Source organism: Eretmochelys imbricata, chromosome 2 (genome assembly GCF_965152235.1).
Source record: "Eretmochelys imbricata isolate rEreImb1 chromosome 2, rEreImb1.hap1, whole genome shotgun sequence".
Classification (NCBI taxonomy): domain Eukaryota; kingdom Metazoa; phylum Chordata; order Testudines; family Cheloniidae; genus Eretmochelys; species Eretmochelys imbricata.
In genome coordinates this window covers 247,238,183-247,263,007 of record NC_135573.1, presented here as the reverse complement: position 1 = coordinate 247,263,007, position 24,825 = coordinate 247,238,183, and the positions used below count along the sequence as shown (strand labels likewise).

The following is a 24,825-nucleotide window of genomic DNA, read 5'->3' as shown; positions in this document are numbered from 1 at the left end:
AGAATCCTTATTGAGGTGACAGGAACAAACCATCCCAATGTGTAGAAAGAATAGTAAATATGGCAGGTGACCAGCTTGGCTTAACAGTGAAATCCTTGCTGATCTTAAACACAAAAAAGAAGCTTACAAGAAGTGGAAGATTGGACAAATGACCAGGGAGGAGTTTAAAAATATTGCTCAGGCATGAAGGAGTGAAATCAGGAAGGCCAAATCACACCTGGAGTTGCAGCTAGCAAGAGATGTTAAGAGTAACAAGAAGGGTTTCTTCAGGTATGTTAGCAACAAGAAGAAGTCAAGAAAAGTGTGGGCCCCTTACTGAATGAGGGAGGCAACCTAGTGACAGAGATTGTGGAAAAATCTCATGTACTCAATGCTTTTTTTGCCTCTGTCTTCACAAACAAGGTCAGCTCCCAGACTGCTGCACTGGGCAGCACAGCATGGGGAGGAGGTGACCAGCCCTCTGTGGTTCGGGACTATTTAGAAAAGCTGGATGAGCACAAGTCCATGGGGCCGGATGCGCTGCATCTGAGAGTGCTAAAGGAGTTGGCGGATGTGATTGCAGAGCCATTGGCCATTATCTTGGAAAACACCATGGTGATCGGGGGAGGTCCTGGACAACTGAAAAAGGGCTAATGTAGTGCTCATCTTTAAAAAAAGAGAAGGAGGAGGATCCGGGGAAGTACAGGCCAGTCAGCCTCACCTTAGTCCCTAAACTGGGAGGAGAGGTAGATACGCTGGAGGGTAGGGATAGGATACAGAGGGGCCTAGACAAATTAGAGGATTGGGCCAAAACACATCTGATGAGGTTTAACAAGGACAAGTGCAGAGTCCCGCACTTAGGACAGAAGAATCCCATGCACCGCTACAGACTAGGGACCGAATGGCTAGGCAGCAGTTCTGCAGAAAAGGACCTATGGGTTACAGTGGACGAGAAGTTGGATATGAGTTAACAGTGTGCCCTTGTTGCCAAGAAAGCTAATGGCATTTTGGACTGTATAAGTAGGGGCATTGCCAGCAGATTGAGGGATGCGATCGTTCCTCTCTATTGGACATTGGTGAGGCCTCATTTGGAGTGCTGTATCCAGTTTTGGCCCCACACTACAAGAAGAATGTGGAAAAATTGGAAAGAGTCCAGGGGAGGGCAACAAAAATGATTACGGGCCTGGAACCCATGACTTATGAGGAGAGGCTGAGGGAAATGGATTGTTTAGTCTGCGGAAGAGAAGAATGAGGGGGGATTTGATAGCTGCTTTCAACTACCTGAAAGGAGGTTCCAAAGAGGATAGATCTAGACTGTTCTCTGTGGTAGCAGATGACAGGACAAGGAGTAATGGCCTCAAGTTGCAGTGCGGGAGGTTTAGGTTGGATATTAGGAAAAACTTTTTCATGAGGAGGGTTGTGAAGCACTAGAATGCATTACCTAGGGAGGTGGTAGAACCTCCTTCCTTAGAGGTTTTTAAGGTCAGGCTTGACAAAGCCCTGGCTGGGATGATTTTAGTTGGGGATTGGTCCTGCTTTGAGCAGGGGGTTGGACTAGATGACCCCTCTGAGGTCCCTTCCAACCCTGATATTCTATGATCCTGACTTTCCTGAACCAGACTATTTCATTAATAGGGAGCAAAGTTTTAGCTGTGCAGTGCACATCCATTCCTCCAACCAATGCCAACATCACAATGCGGAAGCCTTATAATAGGGGAAATGATCAGAACTCACCTCCAGATAACAAGATGGGCCAAAATACAGAAAGAGAAAACAGGCCTCCTATAGAATGCATAGGAAAGTGAATAGCAAAAGTATTTGTATTATCTTTGCCCTTATGCAGGAGAGAACAGAGAACAATCAATGGCTGGGTCGTATTTTTTTCTTCACAATTTTCTGTGAAGAGACTGGACACTGAACTGGACCAGTGCTTTTCAGCCTAAGGATCGAACATATTTCAAAAAGGTTAAGAGGTCACAGTCAATATTTTGGGGCAGATTTTCTCTCCTCATTTGCTCTTTTCACCTCACCGAGATGATGCACTGGAGCTGGAAAACACCTGCAAGACCCCTAGTGCTGGGGAATCCCCCAGTCGGGGGGGGGGGGGGGCTTGTTGGCTGGATCCTATATATCCTTCCCTACCACCCCTGGCCCCAGGGGATGACCTGAGGACAAGTAAGGGAGGAGGCTGGAGTGCCCTGATTTCTGGCTGCCCCCAGCTGATTTATGATGCGTTAGGGGATGATAGCCAGCTGAAACAAATTAAAACAGCTCCCAGTCTGCTCTAGCCTGGATTTGAGCTGGAGTACAATATCAAAGAGTCATAGCTGGCTGTTGGTTCTCAGCTTCATCTCCTTTTCCCCTTTCCTGGGCTGCCCTCAGTAGTTGTGTGGGAAGAAGAGGGGAACCATCCTTTGTAAGGTACTCCCTCAAGCTCAGGATAAGCCAGTTAAGCTCCTATCCTGTTCTTCCTGGGGCTCCCAGAGCCTCTCAGGGAACCAGATGAGTACCCAGTTACTCTCTCATCCTTTCTTCTATCCCTGTGACAGAGCAGGCAGACCAGCTAAACAACTAAAGGGCCACCAGCTTCTCATAGCGCTCCTGGCTACCACCAGAGCTGATCCTGGTGCTGCAGGGAAGGCAGAAGGAGATTGTACCTCCCCATAGTAATGAGGCGGATTCAAACACTTCAGTTTACACATTGCCGGGGGCAGCTCAATGCATTGTCAAGAACAAATTTTCTTAACACAATTATTCTTGAGAGTCACAACGTATAACACTGAGTGCCACAAGGACCAATGCCAGGACACCCCTGATTTAACCATATTGTTATGAATTAAAAAACAATCTGCAGACAAATCAGCCAATTCTTAGCTGAATGTTGTAGAAAATTCTTGCAGGTCAAATGCCAAAGTAGCAGCATGTGGCAAACTTAACCATTATTTAAATGAAAGTTGGCAGAAACCACTGCATCTGACCTGAGGTTTATTTAACTTACATTTATCAGAATAGTTTGGATGCAAATTAACTCTCTTTGTGTAATATTTATTGTTTCGCTTTCCTTGAAATGGGACTGGCAGGCACTTCGCCTACTGCAACAAAATGGTGATATGCTGCAAACATTTTAACAAGGCGCTCCCTACAAGTTTCCAACTCAGTCAGCTGTATGGGCCTGACTGTTAAAATGCACCCTCTCCTCAAACACTATCAAATAATTCCATACTCTGCTCTTCCCCACCCTCCAAATCTATTAAGTCCTGGCCAAGATCTATGACCTTACACAGAAGGACAGACTACATAATCACAGTGGGTCCTTCTGACGTGGGAACGTATGACCCACAATACTTCCTCAGAGCATCTCATGGAGGCTCTTCTGTCTGGCAGCAAGAGTGTCAGTGGCACGCAGGCTGCCCTGTGGCCTCTGGCAGTCATCAGTGGTTTGGAGGTGTGGATTTCCCCATGTGGTGGTAGTGAAAAGGGGACAATTCTCCTTCCCACTCCCAGCTCTTCAAACTCCAGGCTGAGTAGGCTGGCACAAGTTGGGAGAAGTTGGCTGCAGAACTTCTTGGTGTTGCAACAAACTGGCCCTGATGTCTGGCTGCAACAGCCAGTGAGGGGAGGGATGGGCAGGAATACATGGTTAATCCCCAGGTTCTCCTTGTGGCACTGGTGGGAGAACCAGGAGGGGAGTTTCATTTGCACTGCTGCAATAGTGACTGTAGCAAAGCTAATGCTTATCCAGTTGCTGTGTACTATACACAGTTTACATCTTTGAGGAGATACGGGACCTCATTCTCCTCTCACTTACAGACCAATAACTCCCTTGCCTGTGATTTATACCAATGTGAGTGAAGAGAATTGGCCCCCTAATTTAGCAACTAGAATGTAACTTTTTGGTAAGCTTCACAATTTATTTATCATGTTAGAACCTGTTCCTCGTCAATGTTTTCCAAGTAGGGTGCGTTAACATGCCCAGCTCCTTTATTTCTAATTAAGTGTACTCTTATGGTGTTTGCAAATCAGAATCAGTATGGTAGAATTTCCCTTCGTGCCCACGATGAATATTCCCAGTTGTGGCAGCTGGAAGAAGAGTTCAACTAGAGTCCCACTGCAAACAATTGAACTGGAAGGATGCTCTCTCCACCTCTGTGTTCTTCATTTCTACTTACCTGACCTATAGCGCTCATCCCGTGACCCTGAGGACCTGCGACGGTGATATCGAGAGGAAGAGGAAGGGGTAACAGGAGTTCGACGTTCTTGTGGCAATGCCTGATCCACCCCTGCATTAATGAAAAACAAATAGTTCTGGTTGGATTACAGAAGATGGTTGCCAATGCAGATTTGAGCACACAAAAAGCAAACTGAATGTTCAGCTGTTAAATCATTTGATTTCTATTGGTAAAAAGACTACTAGTATTTGGTCAGCTTTTCTGGCGTAGTTATGTCAATGGTGCGGACCAAGGCAGTCAAAGGAGCATACATTCTACAAACACCTAACACCAAAGGGGGATGACTCCAAATTATGACTGATTATTTTACTTACAAGTGGCTCCTGTAGAAATAGTGTTCAACAGGCTGTGTGTGTATATGGGCAAGGGAATATGAATGAGTAGGAAGCCATGGGACTGAGTCTTGAAGCTGTCCTGGAACTGGTTAAAATAAATCCTAAGTAAAGTGAAACAGACTGTACTGTAGCTACTGAGGACCAGGAAATAAAAAATGACTGCACTGTACAGATCTGAATAAGTATGTCATTTTGCTGAAAACCTTTCTTTTGGAAACAATGGAAACAGATCACTCTCCTGACACAATGCTACCTGCAGTGTCTCAACATTTCTGGCCCATTTACTCTTTGTTTAGGCTTCAAACACCCATCCCTTTTTCCCAGAGCCATTTTCAAGAGAGAAAGTGTTTTCTTGAAGGCTGGCTCACATGCAACTGGTAGGACCACAGCAGCCTTCTACGTATGTTGTCCAAGAAACTAGAGTTTCTTTTCCACTTCCTTCCTGGAAAGTACAGAACTTCACAACACATCTACGCTGCTCTTTGATAATATAAGGTGCATATGAGGACCAATCTTCTTAGTGGTTGGTCTCCATGCAACAGCAGTACCTGTATTGTAAAGTTTTCCATCAGTGGACCTGCTCCCCAATATGCCCTAGCAGATTAGTGGGACTAGGGAAAGAAATAAATGGGGCCCATCTATAAAAATGTAAATGGGTGATTATAATGAAGAAAGGGATTGATTTAGTTAACAAGAAAAGAACGAGCAATGGGCTACAGACGGAGCAGGAAAAAATTAAATTCAATACTAGGAAACCTTCAACTATAAACAGGCACAGAATAGAACAAGCTGCTAGGGGAGGTGGTCAATCCTCAAAAGCAATATTTAAGACTAGACTATATATTCCATTATCATTAATTTCTTAGGAATAATTAAATCCTACCCTCACACAGGGGGCCTGGATTAGATGTTCCACTAGAGATTCTTTTGCATATAAATGATTCTATGAGTTTCATAGTTAAACTCTAAAATCTCCTAGGTGCACAGGAGTGTAATGGGATGTGCATCTATTTTTTTTAATTGACTAAACAAAGCACTTTTAAAATAATTTGTCTTGAATCTCATGGCATTTCAGAAATGTTGATCAGTTTTTCTGCTCCCCACTTGATTAAAGGATCTTTTCAGGAAGGAAAAGTACATAGACCCAAGAGCCACACCACCAATCATACTTAGGCCCACTCCTCCCCTTCTTCTCTGGGCACATGATGACTGCCTGCTGTCTCTGCGGTTTCAGCTTTCCTGCGGTATGCGGTGAGCAGGGCCCTGAGAGCACTCAGTGACTAATGTCACTATGGCAGTGCATGGCAGGAAGTGCAACTGACCATGCAAAAGTATTGTCCAAGTCACTTTGGGCTTGTCTACACAAACATTTAGTTCACAACCATATGGGGTGTGAATCTAACCTGCCCTAGCCTGCTGTGGACTAATTGAGCATCTGGACCCTGCTGACATGCAATAACAGGTCTGTTAAAATGCTTTGATCTAGTCCAGTTGCAAAGAGGACTAGATCAAAGTGAAAAGAACTGCAAAAGAGTTTATCCTCCACCAGTCCGTTACAATAAAGTCTGCTTGATTGATTACTCCCCATTTACCCCTAAACATTGTAACCAGAGGGCAAAATAATATCAAAACACTCAACAGGACATGTTAGGTACTATATAAAATAGCCTCACTCTATATAGTGTAACACAGAGTACAGGATAGAAAGCATCTACACTGACACTTTTGTATGAGAAGCAGGAGAATATTACAGAATATTAAATATCATGCAATCCAGGCCTGTAGTAAACTATCTGTGATCTGTGACATGCTGTACTTGTCCTGTGACTGGAAAAGGGACTTTATTTCGACTAATTCTGTCTGGCAGATTTTTGTGCACATTTTAAAAAAGATGAATGAAATTAATACCAGTGACTGACTTGCTTCCAAGTGACCGACTATTCTCTGCCCACTGAATGTTTTTTCAAGATATGCAAAAATGTACTTTGAACAGCATTATTTTAAATACAAAGATCAGAGATCAATGCCCTATAGGTACTAAGTTACATGTAAATTTTCTTCTGTGTATTAGTGAATGGCCATGCTTTTAATTCCAATGTCATCAGCTGTTAACTGCCTTTTCTAACGCATCTACTGACTTTAGCTTACAAAGCAATATTGAGGAATATAACCTTATATAAAAGCTATTTAAGAAATATATTGCAGGTTGTTTACATCATTATAAAATATATGTATGGAATGCATGTAGTCCCCATGCCCTTTCCTTGTTCTCCTTCACCTCTTCTTTCCTCCTTTCCAGTCTTTATTGCTTCTTGGGTTTAGTTTAATTGTTGTGCTAAGTGCTGATAATGCATCCTGTGTGGTGGTAGCTACTTTGTCCTATCAGATAGAGGGCAATTGTTTCTTTAGCTATAGCTGACAAATATCTTTGATGTTTCTTTTATTACTTTGAGTTGACTCTCTCAAAATCTTTTATTTAAAAATATTTAAAAGCTTAAGCAACTAATTTAAGAAAGACAGAAGGCATTCTTAAGCAGAGGTTGATTTTACTCTTCTAAAACTAATCTATTATATATAAAACCCTGGGAGATACAGCTGTAGACAAACCCAACAACTTCAGGGACTGGAGGGATGGGGGAGAAATGGCATGTGATATTTGGAACAGTTTAAAATATGATTTACTATTAGATCAATCTCTTTACAGAGCTTTTCTTCAGTGATTGTTGTTGTGTCATTAAATCAAAGCTGAGTGATGAATGCTCTGTATGATGTATATACGTGTTAAATGTCATGCCACCACAATTATATTTGTTACATCACATATTGCTATCATACGAGTAAATAGTAACTTCCCTGGAAACTATGACAGCCCATGCTAAATATGATTTAAAAACTGGTTCCATTCATGTATATTCACCTACAAATGGTATGCAAGAGGTACTCTGGCCACTATACTCTTTGTAAGCATAGAGGTGCAGTACTCCTGATGAAACATCAGCTGGACTAGGTTACCTTCCATATTTATTTCAGCTCACAGATATGATTGGAAATGGGTTCTCAATTAACATGAAAAAGAGCAGTCATAAATTTGGTATAAATTGTAGAAATGGTGGCATGGCTGTGATATTCTCATATGCCTTCATAAATCAAACCTGATTCAATAAACCATCAGGTTGATATAGGCCAACAGCCAGACAGCTGCAGCGGCACAGGAGCTAGCAAACAGAGCTGTAAACAGGGGAGTTTGAGTGGGAGTTCTGTTGGAGGAGAAGGTATTTGTGTGTGCTTGGTTTTGTATTGGTAGTATTTGTATGTGTAGAGGTTTGTAGGGGCTTTGTGCTGGGAGAGAAGCTGAGCCCTGATTAGGGGGCGGGGCTTCACTGACTAGGGGTCCTATAAAGGTAGCAGCCAGTCAGGCAGCGGCACAGACAGCTGCAGCGGCACAGGAGCTAGCAAACAGAGCTGTAAACAGGGGAGTTTGAGTGGGAGTTCTGTTGGAGGAGAAGGTATTTGTGTGTGCTTGGTTTTGTATTGGTAGTATTTGTATGTGTAGAGGTTTGTAGGGGCTTTGTGCTGGGAGAGAAGCTGAGCCCTGATTAGGGGGCGGGGCTTCACTGACTAGGGGTCCTATAAAGGTAGCAGCCAGTCAGGCAGCGGCACAGACAGCTGCAGCGGCACAGGAGCTAGCAAACAGAGCTGTAAACAGGGGAGTTTGAGTGGGAGTTCTGTTGGAGGAGAAGGTATTTGTGTGTGCTTGGTTTTGTATTGGTAGTATTTGTATGTGTAGAGGTTTGTAGGGGCTTTGTGCTGGGAGAGAAGCTGAGCCCTGATTAGGGGGCGGGGCTTCACTGACTAGGGGTCCTATAAAGGTAGCAGCCAGTCAGGCAGCGGCACAGACAGCTGCAGCGGCACAGGAGCTAGCAAACAGAGCTGTAAACAGGGGAGTTTGAGTGGGAGTTCTGTTGGAGGAGAAGGTATTTGTGTGTGCTTGGTTTTGTATTGGTAGTATTTGTATGTGTAGAGGTTTGTAGGGGCTTTGTGCTGGGAGAGAAGCTGAGCCCTGATTAGGGGGCGGGGCTTCACTGACTAGGGGTCCTATAAAGGTAGCAGCCAGTCAGGCAGCGGCACAGACAGCTGCAGCGGCACAGGAGCTAGCAAACAGAGCTGTAAACAGGGGAGTTTGAGTGGGAGTTCTGTTGGAGGAGAAGGTATTTGTGTGTGCTTGGTTTTGTATTGGTAGTATTTGTATGTGTAGAGGTTTGTAGGGGCTTTGTGCTGGGAGAGAAGCTGAGCCCTGATTAGGGGGCGGGGCTTCACTGACTAGGGGTCCTATAAAGGTAGCAGCCAGTCAGGCAGCGGCACAGACAGCTGCAGCGGCACAGGAGCTAGCAAACAGAGCTGTAAACAGGGGAGTTTGAGTGGGAGTTCTGTTGGAGGAGAAGGTATTTGTGTGTGCTTGGTTTTGTATTGGTAGTATTTGTATGTGTAGAGGTTTGTAGGGGCTTTGTGCTGGGAGAGAAGCTGAGCCCTGATTAGGGGGCGGGGCTTCACTGACTAGGGGTCCTATAAAGGTAGCAGCCAGTCAGGCAGCGGCACAGACAGCTGCAGCGGCACAGGAGCTAGCAAACAGAGCTGTAAACAGGGGAGTTTGAGTGGGAGTTCTGTTGGAGGAGAAGGTATTTGTGTGTGCTTGGTTTTGTATTGGTAGTATTTGTATGTGTAGAGGTTTGTAGGGGCTTTGTGCTGGGAGAGAAGCTGAGCCCTGATTAGGGGGCGGGGCTTCACTGACTAGGGGTCCTATAAAGGTAGCAGCCAGTCAGGCAGCGGCACAGACAGCTGCAGCGGCACAGGAGCTAGCAAACAGAGCTGTAAACAGGGGAGTTTGAGTGGGAGTTCTGTTGGAGGAGAAGGTATTTGTGTGTGCTTGGTTTTGTATTGGTAGTATTTGTATGTGTAGAGGTTTGTAGGGGCTTTGTGCTGGGAGAGAAGCTGAGCCCTGATTAGGGGGCGGGGCTTCACTGACTAGGGGTCCTATAAAGGTAGCAGCCAGTCAGGCAGCGGCACAGACAGCTGCAGCGGCACAGGAGCTAGCAAACAGAGCTGTAAACAGGGGAGTTTGAGTGGGAGTTCTGTTGGAGGAGAAGGTATTTGTGTGTGCTTGGTTTTGTATTGGTAGTATTTGTATGTGTAGAGGTTTGTAGGGGCTTTGTGCTGGGAGAGAAGCTGAGCCCTGATTAGGGGGCGGGGCTTCACTGACTAGGGGTCCTATAAAGGTAGCAGCCAGTCAGGCAGCGGCACAGACAGCTGCAGCGGCACAGGAGCTAGCAAACAGAGCTGTAAACAGGGGAGTTTGAGTGGGAGTTCTGTTGGAGGAGAAGGTATTTGTGTGTGCTTGGTTTTGTATTGGTAGTATTTGTATGTGTAGAGGTTTGTAGGGGCTTTGTGCTGGGAGAGAAGCTGAGCCCTGATTAGGGGGCGGGGCTTCACTGACTAGGGGTCCTATAAAGGTAGCAGCCAGTCAGGCAGCGGCACAGACAGCTGCAGCGGCACAGGAGCTAGCAAACAGAGCTGTAAACAGGGGAGTTTGAGTGGGAGTTCTGTTGGAGGAGAAGGTATTTGTGTGTGCTTGGTTTTGTATTGGTAGTATTTGTATGTGTAGAGGTTTGTAGGGGCTTTGTGCTGGGAGAGAAGCTGAGCCCTGATTAGGGGGCGGGGCTTCACTGACTAGGGGTCCTATAAAGGTAGCAGCCAGTCAGGCAGCGGCACAGACAGCTGCAGCGGCACAGGAGCTAGCAAACAGAGCTGTAAACAGGGGAGTTTGAGTGGGAGTTCTGTTGGAGGAGAAGGTATTTGTGTGTGCTTGGTTTTGTATTGGTAGTATTTGTATGTGTAGAGGTTTGTAGGGGCTTTGTGCTGGGAGAGAAGCTGAGCCCTGATTAGGGGGCGGGGCTTCACTGACTAGGGGTCCTATAAAGGTAGCAGCCAGTCAGGCAGCGGCACAGACAGCTGCAGCGGCACAGGAGCTAGCAAACAGAGCTGTAAACAGGGGAGTTTGAGTGGGAGTTCTGTTGGAGGAGAAGGTATTTGTGTGTGCTTGGTTTTGTATTGGTAGTATTTGTATGTGTAGAGGTTTGTAGGGGCTTTGTGCTGGGAGAGAAGCTGAGCCCTGATTAGGGGGCGGGGCTTCACTGACTAGGGGTCCTATAAAGGTAGCAGCCAGTCAGGCAGCGGCACAGACAGCTGCAGCGGCACAGGAGCTAGCAAACAGAGCTGTAAACAGGGGAGTTTGAGTGGGAGTTCTGTTGGAGGAGAAGGTATTTGTGTGTGCTTGGTTTTGTATTGGTAGTATTTGTATGTGTAGAGGTTTGTAGGGGCTTTGTGCTGGGAGAGAAGCTGAGCCCTGATTAGGGGGCGGGGCTTCACTGACTAGGGGTCCTATAAAGGTAGCAGCCAGTCAGGCAGCGGCACAGACAGCTGCAGCGGCACAGGAGCTAGCAAACAGAGCTGTAAACAGGGGAGTTTGAGTGGGAGTTCTGTTGGAGGAGAAGGTATTTGTGTGTGCTTGGTTTTGTATTGGTAGTATTTGTATGTGTAGAGGTTTGTAGGGGCTTTGTGCTGGGAGAGAAGCTGAGCCCTGATTAGGGGGCGGGGCTTCACTGACTAGGGGTCCTATAAAGGTAGCAGCCAGTCAGGCAGCGGCACAGACAGCTGCAGCGGCACAGGAGCTAGCAAACAGAGCTGTAAACAGGGGAGTTTGAGTGGGAGTTCTGTTGGAGGAGAAGGTATTTGTGTGTGCTTGGTTTTGTATTGGTAGTATTTGTATGTGTAGAGGTTTGTAGGGGCTTTGTGCTGGGAGAGAAGCTGAGCCCTGATTAGGGGGCGGGGCTTCACTGACTAGGGGTCCTATAAAGGTAGCAGCCAGTCAGGCAGCGGCACAGACAGCTGCAGCGGCACAGGAGCTAGCAAACAGAGCTGTAAACAGGGGAGTTTGAGTGGGAGTTCTGTTGGAGGAGAAGGTATTTGTGTGTGCTTGGTTTTGTATTGGTAGTATTTGTATGTGTAGAGGTTTGTAGGGGCTTTGTGCTGGGAGAGAAGCTGAGCCCTGATTAGGGGGCGGGGCTTCACTGACTAGGGGTCCTATAAAGGTAGCAGCCAGTCAGGCAGCGGCACAGACAGCTGCAGCGGCACAGGAGCTAGCAAACAGAGCTGTAAACAGGGGAGTTTGAGTGGGAGTTTGAAAGGGGAGTTTGTCTTGCGGTGCTTGTGTTGGGTTTGGTTTTGCTGTGGGTGGTGGTGTTTTGGTGTGGTTTGTGTTTCCCAGAGTAACAGGATTTAGGTGGGAAGGATATGACAGATACAGAGGTGGCAGTGGGAGTGACCCATGTAGCAGAAGACACAATGAAGATGACTGGATGTGGAAGCTGTGGTATGTACATGATCCTGGAGGGGGCACCTGGTAAGAGTTTTGTCTGCATGAAGTGCCGTCTGATAGAGCTGATGGAGGAAAAGATCCGAGGTTTGGAGATGCAGGTGGAAAGTCTGGTAGAGTTTAGGAAGGGGTTTGAGCAGATTATGGAGCAAAGACATGAGGTATCTGAAGGGAAAAGCTCAGACTTGCAGATGGAAGCAGGACTAGGGAATTCTGAGGGGAGACTGGGTGAGGAAAGTGGTCAGTGGAAGCATGTGACTAAAAGAACTAGGCAGAGGAAAAGACGGGCTAGTGAAGGAGAAATAGAGCTTAAGAATAGGTTTGCAGAGTTGGAAAATGAGGAAGGGGCTCAGCAGGTAGTCACTGAAGGTGACAGGGCAAGGAAGAAGAGAAGAGAGGTTAGTCCTATAGGAAAAGGGGAAGAGTCAATGGAGACTACACCAAATATGAGCCCCAGGAGGATACAGGATGGGTTAAAAAGGATTACAAGGGAGAATGGGAATGGAAAGAACTTGCAGCCAGAGGGAACAGGGGATAGACTGGAGAATAGTACAGTCACTAGGAAAAGGCAGGTCTATGTGATTGGGGACTCTTTACTGAGAAGAATAGATAGGCCTGTAACCAGAGCTGATCCAGAAAATAGGAGGGTGTGCTGTCTTCCGGGTGCTAAGATACGGGATGTAGACCTGAGGTTGAAAAGGATTCTAAAGGGAGCGGGAAAGAATCCCCTAATTATCCTTCATGTGGGAACAAATGATACGGCTAGATTCTCGCTGGATAGTATTAAGGGAGACTATGCTAGGCTGGGGAGGACGCTTAAGGAAATTGAGGCTCAGGTGATCTTTAGTGGGATTCTGCCTGTTCCTAGAGAAGGGCAACAAAGGTGTGACAAGATTATGACTATCAATAGATGGCTTAGGCAGTGGTGCTATAAGGAGGGCTTTGGGATGTATGGCCATTGGGAGGCATTCATGGATAGAGGACAGTTCTCTCGGGATGGACTTCGTCTGAGTAGGGAAGGAAATAGACTTCTAGGATGGAGGCTGGCACAACTGATTAAGAGAGCTTTAAACTAGGAATTTGGGGGAGATGGTTGGGAGATGTCCAGGTAATCTCCACGCCAGAATTAAGCATAGAGTGGAAAGAAAATGAAGTAAGAGTGGATACAGCTGTAGGTAGGAGGAAGGGCAGTGTAGATACAAGTCTAATAGGTTATACTGGTAGTAAAATAACCGTGCCTAATAGGGTACAGAATGTGAGTGAGGCTAAACAGCAAAAATTAAGATGTTTGTACACTAATGCAAGGAGCCTAGGTAACAAAATGGAGGAACTAGAGTTACTGGTGCAGGAAGTGAAACCAGATATTATAGGTATAACAGAGACCTGGTGGAATAGTAGTCATGACTGGGCTACAGGTATTGAAGGGTATGTGCTGTTTAGGAAAGACCGAAATAAAGGTAAAGGTGGTGGAGTAGCACTGTATATCAATGATGAGATAGAATGTAAAGAAATAAGAAGCGATGAAATGGATATGACTGAGTCTGTCTGGGCAAAAATTAAATTGGGGAAGAAAACTATTAGAGCCTCCCCTGGGATAGTGCTTGGGGTGTGCTATAGACCGCCGGGATCTAATTTGGATATGGATAGAGCCCTTTTTAATGTTTTTAATAAAGTAAATACTAATGGAAACTGTGTGATCATGGGAGACTTTAACTTCCCAGATATAGACTGGAGGATGAGTGCTAGTAATAATAATAGGGCTCAGATTTTCCTAGATGCGATAGCTGATGGATTCCTTCAGCAAGTAGTTGCCGAACCGACTAGAGGGGATGCTATTTTAGATTTGGTCTTGGTGAGTAATGAGGACCTCATAGAGGAAATGGTTGTAGGGGATAATCTTGGCTCAAGTGATCATGAGCTAATTCAGTTCAAACTGAATGGAAGGATTAACAAAAATAAATCTGCAACTAAGGTTTTTGATTTCAAAAGGGCTGACTTTCAAAAATTAAGGAAATTAGTTAGGGAAGTGGATTGGACTGAAGAATTTATGGGTTTAAAGGTAGAGGAGGCCTGGGATTATTTTAAATTAAAGCTGCAGAAGCTATCGGAAGCCTGCATCCCAAGAAAGGGGAAAAAATTCATAGGCAGGAGTTGTAGACCAAGCTGGATGAGCAAGCATCTTAGAGAGGTAATTAAGAAAAAGCAGAAAGCATATAGGGAGTGGAAGAAGGGAGGGATCAGTAAGGCAAGCTACCTTATTGAGGTCAGAATATGTAGGGATAAAGTGAGACAGGCTAAAAGTCAAGTAGAGTTGGACCTTGCAAAGGGAATTAAAACCAATAGTAAAAGGTTCTATAGTCATATAAATAGGAAGAAAACAAAGAAAGAAGAAGTGGGACCGCTAAAAACTGAGGATGGAGTGGAGGTCAAGGATAATCTAGGCATGGCCCAATATCTAAACAAATACTTTGCCTCAGTCTTTAATAAGACTAAAGAGGATCTTAGGGATAATGGTAGCATGATAAATGGGAATGAGGATATGGAGGTAGACATCACCATATCTGAGGTAGAAGCGAAACTCAAACAGCTTAATGGGACTAAATCGGGGGGCCCAGATAATCTTCATCCAAGAATATTAAAAGAATTGGCACAAGAAATTGCAAGCCCATTAACAAGAATTTTTAATGAATCTGTAAACTCAGGGGTTGTACCGTATGATTGGAGGATTGCTAACATAGTTCCTATTTTTAAGAAAGGGAAAAAAAGTGATCCAAGTAATTATAGGCCTGTTAGTTTGACATCTGTAGTATGCAAGGTCTTGGAAAAAATTTTGAAGGAGAAGGTAGTTAAGGACATTGAAGTCAATGGTAAATGGGACAAAATACAACATGGTTTTACAAAAGGTAGATCGTGCCAAACCAACCTGATCTCCTTCTTTGAGAAAGTAACAGATTTTTTAGATAAAGGAAACGCAGTGGATCTAATTTACTTAGATTTTAGTAAGGCGTTTGATACGGTGCCACATGGGGAATTATTAGTTAAATTGGATAAGATGGGCATCAATAGGAATATTGAAAGGTGGATAGGGAATTGGTTAAAGGGGAGACTACAACGGGTCCTACTGAAAGGTGAACTGTCAAGTTGGAGGGAGGTTACCAGTGGAGTTCCTCAGGGATCGGTTTTGGGACCAATCTTATTTAATCTTTTTATTACTGACCTGGGAACAAAAAGTGGGAGTGTGCTACTAAAGTTTGCAGATGATACAAAGCTGGGAGGTATTGCTAATTTAGAGAAGGACAGGGATACCCTACAGGAGGATCTGGATGACCTTGTAAACTGGAGTAATAGGAATAGGATGAAATTTAATAGTGAGAAGTGTAAGGTCATGCATTTAGGGATTAATAACAAGAATTTTAGTTATAAGCTAGGGACGCATCAACTAGAAGTAACAGAGGAGGAAAAGGACCTTGGAGTATTGGTTGATCATAGGATGACTATGAGCTGCCAATGTGATATGGCTGTGAAAAAAGCTAATGTCGTCTTAGGATGCATCAGGAGAGGTATTTCCAGTAGGGATAAGGAGGTTTTAGTACCGTTATATAAGGCACTGGTGAGACCTCACCTGGAGTACTGTGTGCAGTTCTGGTCTCCCATGTTTAAGAAGGATGAATTCAAACTGGAACAGGTACAGAGAAGGGCTACTAGGATGATCCGAGGAATGGAAAACTTGTCTTATGAAAGGAGACTCAGGGAGCTTGGCTTGTTTAGCCTAACTAAAAGAAGGCTGAGGGGAGATATGATTGCTCTCTATAAATATATCAGAGGGATAAATACCAGAGAGGGAGAGGAATTATTTAAACTCAGTACCAATGTGGACACAAGAACAAATGGATATAAACTGGCCACTAGGAAATTTAGATTAGAAATTAGACGAAGGTTTCTAACCATCAGAGGAGTGAAGTTTTGGAATAGCCTTCCGAGGGAAGTAGTGGGGGCAAAAGATCTATCTTGCTTTAAGATTAAACTCGATAAGTTTATGGAGGAGATGGTATGATGGGATAACATGGTTTTGGTAATTAAATATTCATGGTAAATAGGCCCAATGGCCTGTGATGGGTTTTAGATGGGGTAAGATCCAAGTTACCTGGGAAAGAATTTTCTGGGAAAGAATTTTCTGTAGTATCTGGCTGATGAATCTTGCCCATATGCTCAGGGTTTAGCTGATCGCCATATTTGGGGTCGGGAAGGAATTTTCCTCCAGGGCAGATTGGAAGAGGCCCTGGAGGTTTTTCGCCTTCCTCTGTAGCATGGGGCATGGGTCACTTGCTGGAGGATTCTCTGCTCCTTGAGGTCTTTAAACTACAATTTGAGGACTTCAATAGCACAGATATAGGTGTGAGGTTTTTTTTGTAGGAGTGGTGGGTGAAATTCTGTGGCCTGCGTTGTGCAGGAGGTCAGACTAGATGATCATAATGGTCCCTTCTGACCTAAATATCTATGAATCTATGAATCTATGAACAATTAGGCTTTAGGAAATAAAGATCTACCAGCAAGTCACTTCGCATTTCTGTGCCTTTGGCTATATCTAGACCAGGGGTCTGCAACCTTTCAGAACTCGTGTGCCGAGTCTTCATTTATTCACCTTAATTTAAGGTTTCGCGTGCCAATAATACATTTTAACGTTTTTTAGAAGGTCTCGCTCTGTAAGTCTATATATTGTATAACTAAACTATTGTTGTATGTAAACAAGGTTTTCAAAATGTTAAAGAAGCTTCATTTAAAATTAAATTAAAATGCTGATCTTATGCCGCCAGCGCGCTCAGCCCGTTGCCGGCCTGGGGTTCCGTTCACCTAGGCCGGTAGCAGGCTGAGTGGGGCCTGCGGCAGGGACCCCGGCTAGCAGGGGGCTGGCAGCCAGAACCCCAGACCGGCAGCGGGCTGAGCGGGGCCAGCGGCTGGGACCCCAGACCAGCAGCGGGCTGAGTGGGGCCGGCAGCTGGGACCCCAGACCAGCAGCGGGCTGAGCGGGGCCGGCAGCTGGGACCCCAGACCAGCAGTGGGCTGAGTGTCTCAGCCCGCTGCCTCTCAGTCCCCTGCTGGTCTAGGGTTCTGTCCGCCGGCTCCTGCCAGCCAGGGTCCCAGCTGCTGGCCCTGCTGAGCCTCCTGCCGGTCTAGGGTCCGGCCCTGTCCACATACAGTAAGTACCTACCTTCTCCGTGGTTCTACCTCATTCTCTTCCTCTCTCTGCACTGAGATGAGGGTGGGAGTGTGCTGAGACCAGGGCTGGGGGTGAAGGAGTAGGCTGGGGTGCAGGGTCTGGCCAGGAGCTAGAATGAGGGAGGGGACTCAGGGTTGGGGCAGGAGGTTTGGGTGTGGAGTGCTTACCTGGGCAGCTCCCATTTGGTGTGAGGGGTGCAGGTGGGTATGTGGGGTGTGTGTGTGCAGGAGCTCCTGTTTGGTGCTCAGGGCAGGGGGTTGGGGGTGTGTATGGGGTGCCGGAGTCAGGGCTGGGGTTGTGGGGCGGGTGCAGGGGTCAGGGCACGGGGCTGGGGTGTATGGGGGGCGCGGGGGTGAGGGAAGAGGGCTGGGTGTGTGTGAGGAGGGTTCAGGGGTCAGGGCAGGGGTCTGGGGTGTGTGTGAGGGGATGCAGGAGTCAGGGCAGAGGGCTGGGGTCGTAGGGGTGCTCCCAGCCCCCTGCCCCGAGCTGCTCACAGCAGGGGGCTGGAGGGGATATGCCCTGATTCCACCCCCCTCACCAAGGTCCCCGGAGCAGAGAGCGTGCTGCGGTTCCGCTTCTCCCTTTCCCCCTCGGTAGCAAGGGCCGTCAGCTGATGGACCGCAGGGAGGGAAAGAAGGAGGGGCAGGAATCCAGCATGCTGGGGAAAGAGGCATGGGGAGGGTGGGGGGAGCTTGCCTGCCCTGCAAGGAGAGAGAGGTGGGTGGGCGGTGGAAAACAGCGGGCCGGGCCGGGCCGGAATTTTAATGGCGCGCTGCTGTCTGCCGGGGTCCAGCAGACAGCAGCGTGCCATTAAGAATTGGCACGCGTGCCATAGGTTGCCGACCCCTGATCTAGACTATGAGCTAGAGGTGTGATTCCCCTGCTCGTGTACACAACACCTGCTTTCTCTCTCATCAAGCTAGAGTGGCTTCGAACTGCAGTGTAGCCGCTGTGGTATGGGTAGTGGCAGTGGAGGAATGGCTGACCTGTGCCAAGTATATATCCACTGGTTTGTACTCAGCATGGCTCGGCCATGCCTCTGGTGACGTTCTAGGTGCTACTGCAGTTACACTGCTATTTATGCTTGTGCTAGCTGGATGAGAGATAGCACAAGTATGTGTATGTGAGCAGGAGAATAACACGCCTAGCTTGTAGTGTAGACATAGCCTTAGTCATATTCCGAAAATGGGAACGATGACACTAAGGTGCTTTTGAAAGTCCTATCCTAAGTGAAAGTCACATGGGATTTGTGCTCCTAACACACTTAGGTGCTTTTGCAAATTCCACCCATACCCATCTTTGTAAAGGGCTTTGAGGTCAATCGATGAACGTTTCCCCATAAATGTTAAATAATATTAGTGCATGTACAAGTAGCTGTGATTTATTTTAATCCCAGAATCAAGCTTTATTTAAACATCTCGCAGGCTTTGCAACCAAACTGTATGCAGTGCTATCCTTGTGCATGACAAACCAAAAGTGAAATAGACTAGTTTACTTCCATTGTCCAAGATGAGTAACTTGCACAGGGTAAACAACATTAACAGTAAATGCAAATTTGATGTAAAAAAAATTGAATTTAATAGCACAAGCAAGGAGAAACAGAAAACTACTTCCACATACAGAATTGGAGGAGCTCTTATATGCCAATTATTCTGAAACAACCTCTATAATGTAAGAAGAAATTATTCAGCTGTTAGTAGTGAGAACCGCTCTTTGAGTGGAAGGCATGGGAGGAAAGACCAAGGTCACCACCCCCATTTTACAATTCGGGGAGACTGAGGCTAAGAAATTAAGTGACTTGCATACGGTCATGGTCTAAATCAGCATGGCACAGAGGACTAGATGGCACTGGTCCCCTAGCTGCCAAGCTGATTCACAGTGTCTCTCCTGCAAGTTACTTCATTATGCCAAGGGTCAGTTGCTGAATCTGTAAAACAGGGAAACAGGCCTGATTTAATGCTTACACCCTTTATATTTCCAGATTTCAGCACTTGTAAATATCCTGCCCCCTACTTTACAACATACCAACTTGCCAGGCAGGGTGACCAAATATCCTGATTTTATAGGAACAGTCCCGATTTTTGGGTCTTTCTCTTATATAGGCTCCTATTATCCCCCCACCCCCTGTCCCAATTTTTCACATTGGCTGTCTGGTCACCTTATTGCCAAGTAACCTTTGGGAAGCCATTTAAGGCCTGAAACAGCAAAATGTATAACACCCTCAACTCCTATTGAAGTCAAGGGCTCCCAGGCTGATGTCTAATCCACTAGATCACATTACAACTCTTCCCCTCCTATTCCCACATCTGTACCAGGCAGAAAATGCCCCCAAAATGTTTTAGGGAAATTCACTGTGCTCCTTTCCTAATTTAACAGTACAAGAAGTGTGCTATGGTTTTAATTTGCTAGCCTCAGTTTATCAAATAAGGAAAGTAGCATAATACGAAGGTTCCAAAACCAGATATTCAACAGTTATAGAACAAATTTAAAATGAAAACAATCCTGTGCACAGAACATCCGCACCTCTAATTGATGTTCTGGCAAATACAGCTTGAGGAAACAAAAGTTACATGGCGTAATTGTTTTATTTTCCCAAGAAAAAGTGACAGCAGCCTTCTGAGACTACGGAACACAACTGAAACACCCCCACTAATTTGTGAACGTGAAGAGGGGCATGGTTGGACAGCATCATTCTGCTTTCAATAGTATTATTAATAACATGTAGCACTTTTTATGGTACAAAATAATTAACTCTTTTAATCCCTGCAACACCCAGATAAGTATTATGGTGAAACTGAGGCAGAGAGAGTTGCTCAAGGCCGCAGAGACAGAACTTGTCATCCCCTGGATTAGAACTTGTTCACAGACCAGTGCTCCGAATCAATGAGCAATGCTACTTCACATTAACAGGAAACTGATAATAAAGTGAAGGTCCACAGTTGATTAGCTTTAGGCCTTAATATGGATTCTTTCTGTAGTTTTATTGTATTAACAATCATTGATCTGATAATAATATGGGAGCATTCTGTGGGAGAGACCACCTCTGTCACAGTGTGCTTGTAGTCACAGCAAGTGCAGTTGGGGGAGCAGCAACTGCTCAGCTTCCACAACAGAATCCTGAGAGGACCTCAGGCAGGGCCTACTCCACTGAGTTTCTGGGAGTTTGGAACGCTCTCCTCATCTAGATATGTCTGTGGGGGGTTGGACAAGCTCCACGGTGCACCAGAGCATAAAGGAGTTAATGAATTATCCTCGAGACAAGAGCAGAAGCCAGCCCCATCCCACATCATCTTCAGCAATTTCACGCCTGGACGGAGGGCATAAAAAGGAAAGAAGGAAGCTTCAGTGCATGTCCTCCCTGGCCTCAGGGAAGGTAAGTGGTGAACTGACAAACCAAGAACTAGGAATCCTAGGCTTTTTGTTGACTTAATAATAATTTATAAGTGTCAAACAGCAGGAAAGGGATGAATTCTGACCCTACAGAGGGCATGTGAACTATGTTTTAGACCTCTACAGCACCATCCAGAGGGCTGGCACCTGGATTTGACTGAGTTATATACAGCAAGTCAGTGGCACAGCCAGAACTAGAAGTCTTGTTAGTCTCCTATGCTTTAACCATTTTATTGTACAAAACCTCCTCTGAAGCATGCCTCTGGGAGAGGTTAGAGACACACTTGGGTCTTTTCAGTTATTCATAAGAACAGTGATTTTTTACTTCGTTCTTATTTGGACATGGTTGATAACAGGTTTCCAAGTGTTGTCTCAGGCCATGTTGCTTTTCTATTAACTATGTTTGTCTGCTTTATTGTAGTAGATGCCCAGAAGGCCTTCAGGAGAGGGACACTTATAAACAAATATTCACTTGAAAATATACATTTCTTGTGCTCACCAAAACGAAAGTAAAAGAGGGGACGGTTTCCTGCTGTGCTGGCCGCTCGCTCTCTAGCTGCTGCTTCCCGGATGTCACAGACCCCAAAGTTGGCAGTGCGGAGCATTCTTCTTGCGGCTCCTTCACTGTGTTGCAGTCTACACCGTACCGCGGCAGCTCCATTCGCTGCTGTAACAAGTTGAAAAAAACTAATTAATTCACGTTTAGTTTTTTTACATTTGTTACAGCAACGAATGGAGCGGCTGCCCCCATGCAGTACAGCACACACACATACACACAGACACTACGGTACACTCATGGAGCCACATGATCAGTGTTCCGCTCTGCCAACATTGGTGTTAGTAATGTTAGCAAAGCAGCAGCAGGAGGACTGGATGCTGGAACAGTGGGGAACTGCCTTTTGATTTACTTTCCGTTTGGTAGGCGCAGTTGCAAAAAATGCAGACCCCATCCCTTTCTCACACCCTGGCTCCCACCAAAAAAGTATTGTGAAATTCAGTCCCCTTATTGTTAATATTTCTAAAACATCCTCCCCTTATAATAGAGAGTTCTAGTACCAAACCTTATAAATGTTTGCAGTTCCCCATGAAAACAGAGTACAATAAACAAATGAGTGACATATTGGATAATAGGACACCAATGTTCAAGAGGTCTTAACAAGCAACTACAGGAGGCAGCCCCAGTTACTTTGTTATCCTACTTCCATTTGGAGAAGATTCATCTCCCTGGGTAGGAAGCAGGGACCCTCAGCCATTCAGCTAAGTAAAGGTTGAGAGGAAAAATACCACAATACCTCTTTACCAATTTTGTTTTAAAAGTAACAAAGGGGGAAAAAAACAAAACAAAACAAACAGAAAACTACAAACACAGCGAAGACCTAAGGCATAAATAATCTCAGTTTCAACAGGAATATACTGTAATTTTACAGCTGTAATGTCCTTTAGTGCAATAAAATCATTCATTTTAATGCTGAAACAATTTAGGGCCAAGTTTCCCTTTTGCAAGCAAAGGGGACTCAGCTCCACTGGATCTAGATGGAGGAATGCAAAAGGAAGCAATGCCATCTCTGCAGGATGGTTCTCCTCTTCCTCCAGTCACAGGAAGCCCCGCTGGGTCCACTGCAGGATTTGGAGGAGAGAGGGAAGTCTCTCTCTCCCCTTCCCAAGGCAGAGGATATCCACTGAGATTTCTGTATCTGAATAAAGCAGCACAAGGCCACCTCCTTCACTGATGACAATTTTGTGAAGGCTAAACAACCTCTGCAGGAACCATACAGTTGGTGAGGGTACAAAGGCGCATTAGTGAGAGAATGACTCTCTCAAGGGGACCCTCTGCCTTCACCACAGATTGCCAAACCCTAGGTCCCTGAGGAGAGAGTTTGAAGGAAATTCTTGGCAGGTTCATCCCATAGGGTTCTCTGCCTCATCTCTTCCCCCATTACATGGGTGTCAGCTTTGGAGGATATAGTTTGCTCCTGAAATTGAAAGCTCTTTGGAGAACAAGCTGAGAGACAGCAGGACACAACTGACTGTGCTCAGTAAATACTACTAATAAAAATATGAATTATACCAGTTTGCAGAAGGTATGGGGCAGTAATGGGGGGAATGAGTAGAGGTGCACAGAGTATACAGGTTTCAGTGAAGCAGATTATGAAGAGTGTTGTATACACTTTGATAAATTAGTAAAATGCTGAATGCACAGAAGTTTAGGAATCTTCTAGGATTATGGGGTGTTTTGTTTGATCTGTCGAGTTTTATAGCTGTTCCCAACAGCTAGCAAATGTCAAGAGCACCCCCCAAATCGTGCCGCACCTTTCTGGAGAGCTGAGATGGCAACAGCTCAGTCAGTAATGCCAAGCTTTTTTTTTTTTTTTTTTCTTTTAGATCTCCTGAACTTTGGGGACAGAGCCAGTAAAGTCTAAGGACACAAAAACATCTTGCTGTAGCATGTACGTGTGAGCAGATTAAACAGTAAACCCTAAACTATACCTTATGGTAATTACCTGGAATTTTGTAAAGGAAGACCTGAACTATGGCCCACAAGATCAGTGGAAGTAGACACTGGTGCCTGAGTGGAGCCCCAGTGAAGACTGGGGCCTACGTTGATGCACACAAATTCATATTTGACTTCATGATTCAGTGGTCTCACATGAAAAAAAATAAATGCAGCATTGGAAATACAGATGGGCGGGAGGAGCAATAGCTCAGTGGTTTGAGCATTGGCCAAGGGTTGTGAGTTTAATCCTTGGAAGGGCCATTTACAGATCTGGGGCAAAAATTGGGGATTGGTCCTGCTTTGAGCAGGGGGTTGGACTAGATGACCTCCTGAGGTCCCTTCCAACCCTGATATTCTATGATTCCAGGATAGGCTGAGCAGATGTCCCGATATTTGGGGCTTTTTCTTATACAGGCTCCTATTACCCCCCGCCCCCCGTCCCAATTTTTCACACTTGCTATCTGGTCAGCCTAACTGGAGAAGATAATGTGAAATATTTCTTTTCTTATTTTATTTGCAATTTACATATGGAATACTTTAAATTAAGCATTAAACCAACGTGAACAAAATACAGTCGGGTGTCTGTGTATGGCTGTGGGTGAGTCTAGTTTTGATACGTATTGCATCCCTAGGGAAGCAAGGAAAGGGTTAACCCAGGTCTCTAGAAAGGATCATAGGTGCTTGCCCTTATTGTGGGACTCTGGCCTGTGTTGAGCTGTGGGGGATGACTGTTTCACTTGTCTTCTTCAAAAGATACACAGGCGTGACAGACTTAGGTTGGAAGTCCTGCAATGGAGCAAGCCCTAGTACTGACAGGCAGGCTGTTATAAACCTAACTCCTTTTCCCCACTGTTCAGAGACCTTTGTTTGGCTTAAGTGTTAGAGGGTTACGATAGTTCTGTAGGTTTTTTTTTCATTCTCTGGAATAAATAATGGCTACCTGCAGAGCCATGGCTAGTTTTACTTCTTGGCCATGTAGGTTTGGGTATCCCACAGTAATATATGTATAAAATGTAAACACATCCAGGCAGACATATATATGTATACACAAAAGGATGATGGGAGCTCTGCATGTACAATGCATAACAAACAGGTTTGCTTCTGCCACAGATACTCTTTCCAATATACAGATTTTTACTCTGTAGCTATCTATGTATTTGACAACTTCATACAGTGCTGGAACAGCTATACATACCCGGAGGCTGTGGCAGGTATGCCCCAATTAATTTTGATCTCTTCTTTTCATATCCCTTCTGTGTGATGTCACCTGCCAAGGAAAGAAAAGGAAAATCAATAAGACTTGAATAAAGACACAGTCTAGCTGCTTAACGGAAGTACCATATGCTTCACCACCACTGCACTGTCTGTTTCTCTTGACAATTATAATGAACAAATGAAAACACAGTATGATCATTCTACCCAGAAAGAACTAATTTACACTAGAACCATTTCAGCAAGTAAACAGCTAGCCTTGATTTATTCAGCAGTGGAGTCCAGAAGCACAGTGTTTCAGTCTCATTTTGATATGCTGTCACACAAGGCTTTCAAAAACTACATAGGCCTTCATTAAGTTAATCAACAGTGGATTATATAGAATACTTAGGCCTGTAATGGCTAGCAAAACTCATTACAGATTAGAATTTTATGTCATTAATGAGATTTTTCTAATCGAGCATGTAGGCCACAAAAGATTTCAAAGTGCTGCTACACTGCTGCTATAATGTAAACATTTGGCTTAGCTCCTAAGCACC

At 45.2% G+C, this 24,825-nt stretch overlaps 1 protein-coding gene across 1 annotated transcript in view; it reads right to left on the bottom strand.

The window, feature by feature from the left end:
• Positions 1–24,825, bottom strand: part of DIP2C (disco interacting protein 2 homolog C) — a 492,048-nt gene that overhangs the window by 182,309 nt on the left and 284,914 nt on the right. The window contains exons 2-3 of the mRNA XM_077809483.1: positions 24,270–24,341; positions 4,149–4,259 (exon numbers count right to left, since the gene is read on the bottom strand). Coding sequence (XP_077665609.1) covers positions 4,149–4,259; positions 24,270–24,341 — 183 coding nt within the window. The remainder of the gene's footprint in view (positions 1–4,148; positions 4,260–24,269; positions 24,342–24,825) is intronic.